This window comes from Opisthocomus hoazin, unplaced genomic scaffold (assembly GCF_030867145.1).
Source record: "Opisthocomus hoazin isolate bOpiHoa1 unplaced genomic scaffold, bOpiHoa1.hap1 HAP1_SCAFFOLD_193, whole genome shotgun sequence".
NCBI lineage: Eukaryota > Metazoa > Chordata > Aves > Opisthocomiformes > Opisthocomidae > Opisthocomus > Opisthocomus hoazin.
Genome location: NW_027448766.1, coordinates 83,787 through 98,367, shown reverse-complemented (window position 1 = coordinate 98,367; position 14,581 = coordinate 83,787). Strand labels below are relative to the sequence as shown.

At 60.3% G+C, this 14,581-nt stretch overlaps 1 protein-coding gene across 3 annotated transcripts; it reads left to right on the top strand.

Moving 5' to 3' along the window:
• The first annotated feature begins 2,435 nt into the window (after positions 1-2,435).
• On the top strand, positions 2,436-10,620 carry LOC142359281 (uncharacterized). 3 transcript variants are annotated; one of them, XM_075411984.1, is made up of 5 exons: positions 3,990-4,121; positions 4,919-5,028; positions 7,583-7,692; positions 8,364-8,554; positions 10,381-10,620. In XM_075411984.1, the coding sequence occupies exons 1-5, from the start codon at positions 4,045-4,047 to the stop codon at positions 10,541-10,543; spliced, it is 651 nt and encodes a 216-aa protein (XP_075268099.1). In that variant the 5' UTR covers positions 3,990-4,044; the 3' UTR covers positions 10,544-10,620. The 3 variants fall into 3 exon arrangements, 1 of the variants encoding a protein (XP_075268099.1); XR_012762229.1 differs by lacking the exons at positions 3,990-4,121; positions 10,381-10,620 and adding an exon at positions 2,436-2,490 and having other exon boundaries at positions 8,364-8,595; XR_012762228.1 differs by lacking the exons at positions 3,990-4,121; positions 10,381-10,620 and adding an exon at positions 2,992-3,263 and having other exon boundaries at positions 8,364-8,595.
• The last annotated feature ends 3,961 nt before the right edge of the window (positions 10,621-14,581 follow it).

Genomic DNA, 14,581 nt, shown 5'->3' with positions numbered 1-14,581 from the left:
TCCCTGCTTCCTCTTGCTGTTTTTCTTCTGCCTTTCTCTCTCTGCGCCATTCCCTCTCCCATCCTTTCTTTCTCCGATCCCCCTGTGCAGCTCGCTGTCCCTTGTTTCCTTTCTCTCTTCCTCGGTACTTTTTTTTCTTTCTCCATACCTCTCTCCCGCTGCCCGTCACGGTCGCATTTCTCCCCCCAACGCTGTCCTGCTCTGTCCCTTTTCTCTCTCTCTGGCGTTTTGTCCTGCTCCCTGTGTTGTTTTTTAATTCCTCCCTCAGGGTCCCTCAGCCCGGTGCTGTTTTTTTCCTTCTCCGCCTCTGTCTCCTGCTGCCCAGCTGAGGCTTTTCCCCCTCCGTCTCTGTCCTGCTCCCCCGTCTCTTACTTGTGCCTGTCTTTCACTTTGTCCTGCCTCCTTGTCCCCTTTTTCTCTCTCAGTATCACCTGGTCCCGCTCCCCTGTCCCTGTCTTTCTCTGACAATCTGTCCCGCTCCTTGTCCTTCTCTTTCCCTTTGCTGTTATTCCCCGTCCCTTGTTCTGGCCTTTCTTCCTTCTCTTTCTGTCCTACTGCCCCAGTGCCTCTTTTCGACCGCTGTCCTGCTCCCTGGCCCTTGTTTCCTCTCGCCGTCCCTCTGTCCTGCTTCCTGTCCCCAGTTTTTTCTGTCTCTCTTTCTCGATCCTGCTGCCTGTCCGGTCGTTTCTTGCTGTACCTGCCTGTGCAGACCGGCTCTCCCTTTTTGCCTTTCTCTCCTTCTCTTCCTGCTTCCCGGCCCGTTCTTGTTTCCTCTCTGTCTGTCCTCTATCCCTTGCTGGTTTGTGTTGGGTTCCAACCCTGACCACCCACCCCCTTCTTCGTCTGACCCTTCTTTGTTTCTTAGTACGTTTCTTCCTGTTGCCTGTCCTTTTTCTCTCTCTGTCAGTGTGTCCTGCCCTGCGTGGGACGGTGGTGGGAGGCTGAAAAGGGTGGGAAGCTGGGGGGGCGGAGTGGAGGCTGGAAAGAGGTAGGAGGTTGCAGAGGGGTGGGAAGCTGAATTAAGTAGAGGCCAGCAAAAGGGAGTTAGGAGGCTATCGAGGGGTGGGAGGCGGGGGGGGGGTGGGGGGGGGGGGGGGGGGGGGGCGAGGAGGGGGGAGTAGAGGCCAGGAAAAAAAAGGAGCCGGAAAGGGGGTGGAGGCTGCAGAGGGGTGGGAGGCCGGGGGCGAGAGTAGAGGCCAGAAAAAAAGGGAGGCCGGAAAGGGGTGGGAGGCTGCAGAGGGGTGGAGGCTGGGGGGCGAGAGAGTAGAGGCCAGAAAAAAAAGGAGGCCGGGGGTGCGAGTAGAGGCCAGAAAGGCCCTTTTCTTGTGGCTTCTTCCCTGTCTTTATCTCTCTTTCCTGCCTTGTTTACTCTCTGATTCAAGTTCTCTCTCGATCCGTGTGTTCTGCTTCCCACTCATCATATTCTCTCTTTTTCTCTGTCCTGTTCCTGAGGCTTCTTGTCTAGGAAGCCACGTCTCGTATGAGCTCTAAGACAGCCACATGCATTTTCTCTCAGGTGCAGGAGAGCCAAACGATTGGAGTTGCGGAAGAAGAAGGAAGAGAGAAGGGGAGAGAAACATCTGAAGTGTCAAAGTCTCACCGGCAGCACCGAGAGTGAGAGCTGCGGTGAGTCCTGGGCCCTCGGGCCCTGTCACCCCTCTTCTGCATCCTGGGCCCTCCCCGGCTCCCTCTCTTTCCCCCACTGCTACGATTATTTTTTTTTTTCTGCTCTTGTGTACCTTCTTTCTCCATCTGTCTCTGACTTGTCCCCATCTTTTAGGTCCTCCCTCTTTCTGCCCTGCAGCCCGTGGCATTTTTTTCCTTCTTCCCCTCTTTCTGTTCAGCTCCCGGTTACTAGTTTTGCTTCCTCCTACTCTGTAGCCTGTCAGTACTTTTGCTGTCTTTGGTGCTCTCTGTCTGGCTCCTCGTCCCTTGATTCGAGGTCTTCCTTCTCGGCTCCGTAGCACGTCACAGATCTACTGCTTTCTCCATGTCTATTCTATTCTATTTCCTCATCTCTCTTTGTCCAGGTCCCTGCCGCTATTCTTTTTTCCTCTGTCATGCTGCAGGGGTTTTTTTTGCATCTCCTTCCTGCTCCCCGTTCTTCTTTTTCGGTCTGTGTCCTGCTCCCTCTTCTTCTTTCTGCTGCCGCTCTTGCTCTCTTGCTGCTGCTTCTTTCTCCGTCTCTGTGGACTGCCTGTCCCCGTCCTTCTCTCGCCGTCCCTTTCCCTGCTTGGTGCTTTCTCGTTCCACCGCCGCTTGTCCAGCCACCTGTCACTTTTCTCCTCTCTTGTAGTGGCCTGCACCCTGCTCCTCATTTTTGGCAGCCTCTGCCGAGCAGCGCGTCGCTCCGGGAGGCGACGGACGGACTGTTCGCCGCTGGATCAACGGGCGCAGCCTGCGGGAAGGAGTGCCGAGGGTGTCGGAGGGGCAGAGGGGAGCGTCGGGGGCCCCGAGCCCCGGAGCAGAGCGGCTCCCGGGACTGGCTGGGTGCGTGACTGAGTAAAGACGTGCGGTCCCTTTTGCCCTGGCGGGTGCGTTTGTGCTTGGTTTGCACGGGACGAGGGGCTGCGCCAGAGGCCAGGGGAGGAGGGGACGGGCTGTGGGGCTGGGGCGACGGCCCCCTGTTCCTGCCGGGCTCCAGCCGTGGGCCGGGGCCGGGGGAGCCCCAGGTGCGGGCAGCGGGGCTGAATGGACGACGGCCCCTCCCTGTGCCGGTGGAGGGCCCGGTGCTGCCGTGGCGCGGGTGGCCGTGGAGGGGCCGGTACGATCGCTGCTGCCACCCGGTGAGCAAAGTTTCGGTACTGCGGCTCGGGCGGCGCCAATGCGCGGTGGCGCCGTGTCCAAGGGCTCGCTGCTGCCACCCGGTGAGCAAAGTTCGGTACTGCGGCTCGGGTGGCGCCGTGTCCAAGGGCTCGCTGCTGCCACCCGGTGAGCAAAGTTCGGTACTGCGGCTCGAGTGGCGCAGGTGCTTTGCGCGCTGGGAGGAGCCGTGCCCTGTGTGTCCGGCGCTGCAATAAGGAACGCCTGCCTGCTTGCTGAAGTGCCCAAAGGGCTTCAGAGAGTCTTTGTGTTTGCCCAATGACGGCATCGTGGGCTCCAGCCGTGGGCCGGGGCCGGAAGAGCCCCAGGTGCGGGCGCGGGGCTGATGGCGACGGCCCCTCCCTCTGCCGGTAGAGGGCCCGGTGCTGCCGTGCCGGGCCCGATGCGAGCCGAAGGAGGAGCGGAGCCATAGCCGGGTTGCGGCTGCAGCGAGGGAGAAGGTGAGCGCGGTGTATGGGGGGGGGTTGGATGGAGCGGCGGGTCCCGGGGAAAAGCCCCCGGGAGGGCGGGGTCCGTGTCGAGGGCAAGGAGCGGCGGGGGTGCGGCGCCGTGTCGGAGCCGCGAGTCGGGGTCTGCTCGGAGCCGGAGCCGGCGCTGGGCGCCGCCCCCGCCCCCGCTGGCGCCGCCCCCGCCCCCGCAGGCTCCGCCCCCGCCCCCGCAGGCTCCGCCCCCGCCCCCGCAGGCTCCGCCCCCGCTGGCACCGCCCCCGTTGGCACCGCCCTCGCCAGCCCCGTTGGCACCGCCCCCCGCCCCCGCTGGCACCGCCCCCGCTGGCGCCGCCCTCGCCACCCCGCTGGCACCGCCCCCGCCCCCGCTGGCACCGCCCCCGCCCCCGCAGGCACCGCCCCCGCTGCCACCGCCCCCGCTCCCGCTGGTGCCGCCCCCGCCGCCCCCGCTGGCGCCGCCCTCGCTACCCCCGCTGGCACCGCCCCCGCCCCCGCTGGCACTGCCCCCGCCCCCCCTGGCGCCGCCCCCGCTGGCGCCGCCCCCGCCGCCCCCGCTGGCACCGCCCTCGCCACCCCGCTGGCACCGCCCCCGCTGGCACCGCCCCCGCTGGCGCCGCCCCCGCTGGCGCCGCCCTCGCCGCCCCCGCTGGCGCCGCCCCCCGCCCCCGCTGGCACCGCCCTCGCCGCCCCCGCTGGCGCCGCCCCCTGGCCGCAATGCGGTACTGCAGCCCGGCGTTCGGCTCAGAGTGTGGCCCTTCCGGCGCGCCGTCGGCGCATGCGCGGTGCGGCGGAGCAGCATGGCGGCGGTCTGGTGTCCGGTGCCGGGGCGGCGGGGGAGCAGAGAGGCCAGCGGTGAGGCGCGGGCTCCCCTCCGGCGGGTGCGGGGGTGCGTGGTGGCTGCCCGAGGGTGGTGGGACGGGAAGCTTGGAGCCGGCCGCTGCGGCAGGCTGCAGGAGGCGAGCCGGGTGCGGGCAGCCCCGGGGCCAGAGGCGGGAGGTGACGGAAGGGAAGGGGAGAAGGAGGCGGGCACCCCCCCCCCCCCAAGTCGGCAGCGCTCCCCCGGCCCCGCTCGCCCTGCGCAGCCGCCCCCAGCTGCAGCACGTCCCCTGAAGCCTGTCCCGGAGCGCCCGGCCTCCCCCAAGGCCCGTGGTGTGGGCGGCACGCTGGCCCTGGAGCGTGCCTCGGCCTCCCTGAACGCGGTCGCCGCTGCTTGTTTGTGTGTGGCAGGGGCCGCGCTGAGGACGCGTTTGTCCGTTCGTGCCCTGGGGATGCCGTTGGCTGCGCCCGCTCCAGGCTTGTGTGGGCTGCGTGTGCCGGGCCTCGCTGTGCTGGCGGCGTGGGGGCGAAAAGGGAGAGGCGGAGCGCTGAGTGGCTGCGGACAGGAGGTGTCGCGGCTGAAGCTGGAGAGTCCCGAGAAGGCTGAAGAAGAAGAAGAAATGGAAGGCCAGCTGGCTGGCAGCTGCCTGGCGCTGCGGGTGAGGAAGGCTCCCTCTTGGTAACCCGCAGCAGGCCAGGCCGCCAGCGTGCCCCGCAGGGTCTGTATGTGTCACCAGCAGCAGCATGGTCCGGTTGTGGAGCGCGCGAGCGCGGCTGCATGCGTAGGGAGCCTTGTCTCGTAAGAGCTGCGAGACATGGACGTTTTCTCTTAGGTGGGGGACAGCCAAGCGACCGGAGTTACGGAAGAGGAATGGAGGAGAGCAGGACAGAGAAGCGTCTGAAGCAGCAGAGTCTCCCGGGAGCGCGGAGAGCGAGAGCTGCGGTGAGTGGCGGGTCCTCGGGGCCCTGTCGCCCCTCTTCTGCGTCCCGGGCCCTCGCCTGGATCCTTCTCTCTCCCACGCTGCTGTGATTTTTTGTTTTTTTTCTTTTTCCTTTTGTTTTCCTTTCCCTGTACCTCCCGTCTTCTGTCTGTGTTTGTGTTCTGCTCCCTCTCCCTCTTTTTCTCCCTTCAGAATTTCTCTAGCCGGCTCCCTGTCTCTATTTCTCTGTCCTGCTGGCTGTCCGGTGGTTTCTTGCTGTACCTCCCTGTCCAGCCGGCTCTCTTTTTGCTCTCCCTTTTTGCCTTTCTCTCCTTCTCTGTCCTGCTTCATGGCCCTTTCTTCTCTTTCTCTCCCTCTCTGTTCTCTAGCCCCTTGCTGGTTTGTTTTGGGGTTTCCCTGCACACACGCCCCCCGCCCCTTTCTTGGTCTCTTTGTCTAGATCTGACCCTTTCTTTGTTTCTCGGTCCCTTTTTTCCTGTTCACTGTCCTTTTTCTCTCTCTGTCTGTGTCCCCTGCGCTCCGTTGCCATCTTTATCTCTCCTTTCTTCTTCATCTCCTCCCCCTGCCCCCGTCTCTCTCTCCCTCTTTCGCGCTCACCGGCCCTACATTTTCGTGCTCCGTCTCTGCAAGGCTCCTCGTCCCTGTTTTTCTTGATTTCTCTACCTCTCTGGCGTTTCCTTTCGACCCTTCTTTCTCTCTGAGCTCCTCGGTCTTCTCCCTTGTCTTATTTTCCTCTTCCTAGTGCTCTGCCCTTCTCCCCATCGTTTATTTTCTCTCTCCGTTTCTCTGCCCTGCTCCCCGTCCCTCTCTTTCTTTCTCCGTCCCCCTCTGCTGCTCCACAGCAGAGTTTTTCCTTTCTCCGGCTCTCTGACCCGCTCCCCGCCCACCCAGGTTGACCGTCCCAGGTTTTGTTCTGCGTCTCCATCCTGCCGCTGTCCTGATCTATCCTTTTGTGCCCTTCTCTTTCTGTCTCTTTTCGTGTGTCCCCGCTGCTTTTTTTCCCATCTCTGTCCAGCTCCCTGTCCCTTTCCTTTTTCCTCTTGCTGTCCTTTTGCCCTGCTTCCTCTTGCTGTTTTTTCTGCCTTTCTCTCTCTGCGCCATTCCCTCTCCCATCCTTTCTTTCTCGATCCCCCTGTGCAGCTCGCTGTCCCTTGTTTCCTTTCTCTCTTCCTCGGTATTTTTTTTCTTTCTCCATACCTCTCTCCCGCTGCCCGTCACGGTCGCATTTCTCCCCCCAACGCTGTCCTGCTCTGTCCCTTTTCTCTCTCTCTGTCATTTTGTCCTGCTCCCTGTGTTTGTTTTTTAATTCCTCCCTCAGGGTCCCTCAGCCCGGTGCTGTTTTTTCCCTTCTCCGCCTCTCTCTCCTGCTGCCCAGCTGAGGCTTTTCCCCCTCCGTCTCTGTCCTGCTCCCCCGTCTCTTACTTGTGCCTGTCTTTCACTTTGTCCTGCCTCCTTGTCCCCTTTTTCTCTCTCAGTATCACCTTGTCCCGCTCCCTGTCCCTGTCTTTCTCTGACAATCTGTCCCGCTCCTTGTCCTTCTCTTTCCCTTTGCTGTTATTCCCCGTCCTTGTTCTGGCCTTTCTTCCTTCTCTTTCTGTCCTACTGCCCCAGTGCCTCTTTTTCGACCGCTGTCCTGCTCCCTGGCCCTTGTTTCCTCTCGCCGTCCCTCTGTCCTGCTTCCTGTCCCCAGTTTTTCTGTCTCTCTTTCTCGATCCTGCTGCCTGTCCGGTCGTTTCTTGCTGTACCTGCCTGTGCAGCCGGCTCTCCCTTTTTGCCTTTCTCTCCTTCTCTTCCTGCTTCCCGGCCCGTTCTTGTCTTCCTCTCTGTCTGTCCTCTATCCCCTTGCTGGTTTGTGTTGGGGTTCCAACCCTGACCACCCACCCCCTTCTTCGTCTGACCCTTTCTTTGTTTCTTAGTACGTTTCTTCCTGTTGCCTGTCCTTTTTCTCTCTCTGTCAGTGTGTCCTGCCCTGCGTGGGACGGTGGTGGGAGGCTGAAAAAGGGTGGGAAGCTGGGGGGGCGGAGTGGAGGCTGGAAAGAGGTAGGAGGTTGCAGAGGGGTGGGAAGCTGAATTAAGTAGAGGCCAGCAAAAAGGGAGTTAGGAGGCTATCGAGGGGTGGGAGGCGGGGGGGGGGGGGGGGGGGCGAGGAGGGGGGAGTAGAGGCCAGGAAAAAAAAGGAGGCCGGAAAGGGGTGGGAGGCTGCAGAGGGGTGGGAGGCCGGGGGCGAGAGTAGAGGCCAGAAAAAAAGGGAGGCCGGAAAGGGGTGGGAGGCTGCAGAGGGGTGGGAGGCTGGGGGCGAGAGTAGAGGCCAGAAAAAAAAGGAGGCCGGGGGGTGCGAGTAGAGGCCAGAAAGGCCCTTTTCTTGTGGCTTCTTCCCTGTCTTTATCTCTCTTTCCTGCCTTGTTTACTCCTCTGATTCAAGTTCTCTCTCGATCCGTGTGTTCTGCTTCCCACTCATCATATTCTCTCTTTTTCTCTGTCCTGTTCCTGAGGCTTCTTGTCTAGGAAGCCACGTCTCGTATGAGCTCTAAGACAGCCACATGCATTTTCTCTCAGGTGGAGGAGAGCCAAACGATTGGAGTTGCGGAAGAAGAAGGGAAGAGAGAAGGGGAGAGAAACATCTGAAGTGTCCAAGTCTCCTGGCAGCACCGAGAGTGAGAGCTGCGGTGAGTCCTGGGCCCTCGGGGCCCTGTCACCCCTCTTCTGCATCCTGGGCCCTCCCCGGCTCCCTCTCTTTCCCCCACTGCTACGATTATTTTTTTTTTCTGCTCTTGTGTACCTTCTTTCTCCATCTGTCTCTGACTTGTCCCCATCTTTTAGGTCCTCCCTCTTTCTGCCCTGCAGCCCGTGGCATTTTTTTCCTTCTTCCCCTCTTTCTGTTCAGCTCCCGGTTACTAGTTTTGCTTTCCTCCTACTCTGTAGCCTGTCAGTACTTTTGCTGTCTTTGGTGCTCTCTGTCTGGCTCCTCGTCCCTTGATTCGAGGCCTTCCTTCTCGGCTCCGTAGCACGTCACAGATCTACTGCTTTCTCCATGTCTATTCTATTCTATTTCCTTATCTCTCTTTGTCCAGGTCCCTGCCGCTATTCTTTTTTCCTCTGTCATGCTGCAGGGGTTTTTTTTGCATCTCCTTCCTGCTCCCCGTTCTTCATTTTCGGTCTGTGTCCTGCTCCCTCTTCTTCTTTCTGCTGCCGCTCTTGCTCTCTTGCTGCTGCTTCTTTCTCCATCTCTGTGGGACTGCCTGTCCCCGTCCTTCTCTCGCCGTCCCTTTCCCTGCTTGGTGCTTTCTCGTTCCACCGCCGCTGTCCAGCCACCTGTCACTTTTCTCCTCTCTTGTAGTGGCCTGCACCCTGCTCCTCATTTTTGGCAGCCTCTGCCGAGCAGCGCGTCGCTCCGGGAGGCGACGGACGGACTGTTCGCCGCTGGATCAACGGGCGCAGCTGCGGGAAGGAGTGCCGAGGTGTCGGAGGGGCAGAGGGAGCGTCGGGGGCCCCGAGCCCCGGAGCAGAGCGGCTCCCGGGACTGGCTGGGTGCGTGACTGAGTAAAGACGTGCGGTCCCTTTTGCCCTGGCGGGTGCGTTTGTGCTTGGTTTGCACGGGACGAGGGGCTGCGCCAGAGGCCAGGGGAGGAGGGGACGGGCTGTGGGGCTGGGGCGACGGCCCCCTGTTCCTGCCGGGCTCCAGCCGTGGGCCGGGGCCGGGGGAGCCCCAGGTGCGGGCAGCGGGGCTGATGGCGACGGCCCCTCCCTGTGCCGGTGGAGGGCCCGGTGCTGCCGTGGCGCGGGTGGCCGTGGAGGGGCCGGTACGATCGCTGCTGCCACCCGGTGAGCAAAGTTCGGTACTGCGGCTCGGGCGGCGCCAATGCGCGGTGGCGCCGTGTCCAAGGGCTCGCTGCTGCCACCCGGTGAGCAAAGTTCGGTACTGCGGCTCGGGTGGCGCCGTGTCCAAGGGCTCGCTGCTGCCACCCGGTGAGCAAAGTTCGGTACTGCGGCTCGAGTGGCGCAGGTGCTTTGCGCGCTGGGAGGAGCCGTGCCCTGTGTGTCCGGCGCTGCAATAAGGAACGCCTGCCTGCTTGCTGAAGTGCCCAAAGGGCTTCAGAGAGTCTTTGTGTTTGCCCAATGACGGCATCGTGGGCTCCAGCCGTGGGCCGGGGCCGGAAGAGCCCCAGGTGCGGGCAGCGGGGCTGATGGCGACGGCCCCTCCCTCTGCCGGTAGAGGGCCCGGTGCTGCCGTGCCGGGCCCGATGCGAGCCGAAGGAGGAGCGGAGCCATAGCCGGGTTGCGGCTGCAGCGAGGGAGAAGGTGAGCGCGGTGTATGGGGGGGGGTTGGATGGAGCGGCGGGTCCCGGGGAAAAGCCCCCGGGAGGGCGGGGTCCGTGTCGAGGGCAAGGAGCGGCGGGGGTGCGGCGCCGTGTCGGAGCCGCGAGTCGGGGTCTGCTCGGAGCCGGAGCCGGCGCTGGGCGCCGCCCCCGCCCCCGCTGGCGCCGCCCCCGCCCCCGCTGGCGCCGCCCCCGCCCCCGCTGGCGCCGCCCCCGCCCCCGCTGGCACCGCCCCCGCCCCCGCAGGCTCCGCCCCTGCCCCCGCAGGGTCCGCCCCCGCTGGCACCGCCCCCGCCCCCGCTGGCACCGCCCCCGTTGGCGCCGCCCTCGCCAGCCCCGTTGGCACCGCCCCCGCCCCCGCTGGCACCGCCCCCGCCCCCGCTGGCACCGCCCCCGCTGGCACCGCCCTCGCCACCCCGCTGGCACCGCCCCCGCCCCCGCTGGCACCGCCCCCGCCCCCGCTGCCACCGCCCCCGCTGCCACCGCCCCCGCTCCCGCTGGTGCCGCCCCCGCCGCCCCCGCTGGCGCCGCCCTCGCTACCCCCGCTGGCACCGCCCCCGCCCCCGCTGGCACCGCCCCCGCCCCCGCTGGCACCGCCCCCGCCCCCCCTGGCGCCGCCCCCGCCGCCCCCGCTGGCGCCGCCCCCGCCGCCCCCGCTGGCGCCGCCCTCGCCACCCCGCTGGCACCGCCCCCGCCCCCGCTGGCACCGCCCCCGCCCCCGCTGGCGCCGCCCCCGCTGGCGCCGCCCTCGCCGCCTTCGCTGGCGCCGCCCCCTGGCCGCAATGCGGTACTGCAGCCCGGCGTTCGGCTCAGAGTGTGGCCCTTCCGGCGCGCCGTCGGCGCATGCGCGGTGCGGCGGAGCAGCATGGCGGCTCTTCTTCTTTCTGCTGCCGCTCTTCCTCTCTTCCTGCTGCTTCTTTCTCCATCTCTGTGGGACTGCCTGTCCCCGTCCTTCTCTCGCCGTCCCTTTCCCTGCTTCGTGCTTTCTTGTTCCACCGCCACTGTCCAGCCACCTGTCACTTTTCTCCTCTCTTGTAGTGGCCTGCACCCTGCTCCTCATTTTTGGCAGCCTCTGCCGAGCAGCGCGTCACTCCGGGAGCCGACGGACGGACTGTTCCCCGCTGGAGCAACGGGCGCAGCTGCGGGAAGGAGTGCCGAGGTGTCGGAGGGGCAGAGGGAGCGTCGGGGTTGGGGGCCCTGAGTCCTGGAGCAGACCTGTTCCCGGGACTCATTTGGTACATGACTGAATAAACACCTGTGGTCCCTTTTGCCCTCCCAGCTGCGTTTGTGCTTTATTTGCATGGGGCAAGGGGCTGCGAAGGAGCCCAAGGGAGGAGGGGATGGACTGTGGGGCTGGGGCGAAGGCCCCCTGTTCCTGCTGGCCTGCAGCTGTGAGCCGGGGCTGGAGGAGCCCCAGGTGTGGGCAGTGAGGGTGATGGCGAAGGCCCTCCCTCTAATAGCGGGGCTGCCCCACCCTGGGTGGCTGTGGAGGAGCCAGTGCGAGCCAAGGGAGGAGCAGAGCCGTCGCTGCATGTCACCGGGCTACAGCGAGGGAGAAGGTGAGCGGGCGGGGGGCGGGCGAGTAACCGATGGGTCCAGGGGAAAGCCCCCAGGAGGGCAGTGTTGCCTGCCGGGGGCCGGCCAGGACAGCAGGACCCTGTCGGAAGCAAGGAGTGGCGAGGTTGCGGTGCCGTAACGGAGCCGGGTGGTGGGGGCTGTCCGGAGCTGCGCTGTGGAGTGCGGCAGCCGGGCATATGCAGTAGCACCCGGCGGCCCGGCATGCGCGGATACTCTTAAGTAGTTACACCTTTTAAGTAGATCATTGGTTCCCTGTAATATTCCATTCGCTTGAGCATAGTAGGGAGTATGAAAAACCCCCTTGACTCTTTCCTCAGTGGCCTAGTCTGGGACTATTTTGGCGGAAAAGTGTGAGCCCTTATGTGTTTGGATTGATTGGGGAAGGAGCTGAATCATCCCTTTAGAGCTTGACCTGTATTTTTTTTCTGTGGCATAGGCAAATGCCTCTGCTTGCACTAGCCCAGATACCACTTCAACTCCCACTAACGTGTGTTGCTTTCCCTCGGGTTTTCAGCAAGGGCCAATATAATCTACTTGCCAGGTTTCCCACAGTCCCTTCCTGATTTTAATGTGTAAGGGAGGTTGGTCTCGGGGATGTTTGTCAAGTTGACGACGACACAGGTTACATGCAGAAATACAAGTGCGACAGCTTTCCTTGGTAACGAGCCAGCCTCGAGCGTGCGCCTCACAGTAGAGATCGTTGCTTCCTGTATGTTTAACATGCAGCCATTCAGGTAATCTTTCCGAATTTTCCGTTATTGGTTCATTTTGTAGGGGAGCTAAATGGGATAGTTCATCTACTTTGTTGTTCCACCGGCTAGTTAGATCGCCTGCACTTTGATGGGAAGCTACCCAGGCTATGGCAAAATTTCCTTGTTTGGCAGTTCCTAGGGTATCTTCCCATTTGTCCTTCTGCCATACAGGTATCTGATTTTGCTCCCAGAAAGAAAGCCATTCCCTGCACCCCTTAAAGACAGCAAAAGAGTCAGTATAGATATAGATAGGAGAAGAAGACTGAGCTTCAGGAGAAGAGGGTTGAGCTTCACGTTGGAAATACCCTCCAGACTGCAACTACCTTCTCTTTCTGTTGTGATTTTTTTCTTCACTTTGGTTCTGTAAAGCCACTGCCCGATATTTCCACGCTTTCCCTTCATGTCTAGCTGAGGCATCAGTAAACCAAGCTTTCTCTAGTTGTTCAGAAAATGGAGGGGCAACTCGTATAAAGGGATGGAGGATCATTTTTGTACTTAAGGGGAAATTCTTGTATAGTTAGTTTTTTGTGTATACCCTCAGATACCTGGAAGGTGGTACAATAATGTTCAATCTGTGCATACCCCTTTCGCACAGATGCGTGCTGTGCCACCCCGTCAGGGGTTGGGGTTCTGGACAAAATTGGTTTCATTATCTTAAAGGGGCCTCTAAGTATAATTGGCTGTTGGCAGATGATCTGTTCCGCTTCCCGCAATGCAAATAGTCCCTTTTCCCATACTGTATAACTTTTTTCTGCATCCCTAAACTTACGTGAATAAAATCCAATAGGCTTTGGGGGTCCCTCTGGCTCCTTTTGCCAAAGGTGGATTAACAGTCCCGACTGAGCAAATCCTCATTCAGTCTGGATTGGGTCAGTGGGGTGAATAGGGCCTAAGCCTTGATAGTTAGAGGCTGCAAATACTAATAATTCTAGGGCTTCCTCATGTACAGGAGTCCACTCCCAAGAATCACCTTTTTTGCAATAAATCATATAATGGTCTAGCTATTACGGAAAAATCGGGATTATGTTTTTGCCAGAAAACCGAGGTTCCTAACACTTGCTGCAATTCTCGTTTTGAGGGAGATACTCGTATTTGGTCTAACGTTGTCAGAGTGTCATCAGGAATACACGCGGCTCCTCCTTTGTACCAGATCCCTAAGAATTTTACCTCGAGGGGCAGGAGGTTGTACCTTTTCTGGTGAAATCTGCAGACCTAGCCCTTCTAGGTGTTTAATGACTGTGGCCTGCGCTTTGTGAACTGCTGCTGCTTGCTTCCCCCCCCATTAACACATTGTCTATATACTGATAGATTGTGACCTCCTTATCCAGAGGGATTTTTTCTAATTCCCTCGCTAGGGCATGGTGTGCTAGGGTAGGGGAGTGTTTAAGTCCTTGGGACAACCCAGTGAATGTATATTGTTGTCCTTTCCAAGTGAAAGCAAAGTGGGTTTGATGTTCAGGTTGAAGGGGAACCATGAAAAACATGTCTTTAACATCAATAGTTGCTAAAATTGGGTGGCATGTTCCTAAATGAGGTCGGCCATGTAAGGCACAGCAGTGGTTAATGGTCCTGTATTAGCATTTAAATGGTGATAATTGATTGTTAGCTGCCACTTCCCATTTGATTTTTGCACTGGCCAGACCGGGGAATTGTAAGGTGAGTGGGTGGGAACTATAACTCCTTGTTCCTGCAGTTCTGCTGGTACGGGTGCTATGCCTTCCCTGGCTCCTAATGGCAAACAATACAGTTTTACATTAGTTAATTTGGAGGAGGGAAGAGGAGGGGCTGGGACTAGAAGCTGCAGATTTAATTTAGCTACTCCAAATGTCCAAGTGAGCTGGGTGGCAGCAAGGAGCAGCGTGGGGCGGGTGACTTCTCACAAGAGCAATGGTGATTTTGTGCCTCTTGGTATGTAAGGTACCAGAAGCAATGATGGCCGTGGCGTCGGAGTCTGGAATGAGCAGGTGAGCAGAGCACCGCAGCACTCTTGAGGCGGCGGCCTTTGTAGAAGAGGCTGGCGTTGGCTGCTGTGACGCTTACTGTCAGCAGTGTGTGAGGGTGTGGTTTTTTGTTTTTTATTTTATTTTTTTTGCAGATGATGATGTGGAACCAGGCGACGGCAGGAGCATCCCGGTTAGCCAATGTCTTTTTTTTTGTTGACGATGGGTGGATTCTGACCTCTGTCCTTCTGAAAGCGAAGTTGAGGGGCAGGGGCTGGGAGGAGAGGACAAGGTTGGGAATTACAGGGAAGGGTTGTGAAGTTAGCATAGGGGAGAGGGCTGCTTGGGAGCGGGCCCCTTTGGGCAGGCGAAGGGACCAGGTTTCATTGCACGACACTCGTGTGTGCTGGGCAGGGCATTTCCAGCCTGGGTCTGTAGTTTTGTGTTGTTTGTGTGGTCTGTCTTCTGTGCCGTAGACCCTCCCTGGGTCTCGACGTCCTCGTTGCTCTTTGCACTCAAGGAGCTCGTTATGCACATCAGGCACCATCCCTAGTGTCTCGAATGCATGTACTTGTTGGCATAGTGCCCATTAGGTGCTTCTTTTCTCGTGTTGTGTGGCAGGGCTGGGCAGTTCCTGTCTCTGTCTTATCACATACCTTCCTCACGTCTTGATGTCTCCATAGCCCTTTGTGATCAGCAGGCACCTCGGCAGCTCTCCCAAGAGTCTTGAGTGCATCTCCTCATGGGCATAGCTCTGGTCAAGCCCTTTTCATCCTGCAATTACGTTTTGCTGCTACTGCTGTGGTGATTGCACTGCTGCCGTGACACCGCTGCTGTTGTGATGCCGCCACTGTTGCTTTTGTGCCACCGAGGCCTCTGTGATGCCCCTGCCACCATGATGTTGCTGCAATAATACAATTTCTCGAATGTCTAGTGCATTTAAAATGTTCTTTCTCTGCGTCATTTATT

Coding starts and splice junctions, on each gene's coding strand:
- LOC142359281 (XM_075411984.1), top strand. CDS start 4,045: ATGCGCGGTGCGGCGGAGCAGCATGGCGGCGGTCTGGTGTCCGGTGCC. Junction 5,029..7,582: donor CGCGGAGAGCGAGAGCTGCG/GTGAGTGGCGGG, acceptor ATTTTCTCTCAG/GTGGAGGAGAGCCAAACGAT. Junction 7,693..8,363: donor CACCGAGAGTGAGAGCTGCG/GTGAGTCCTGGG, acceptor CCTCTCTTGTAG/TGGCCTGCACCCTGCTCCTC.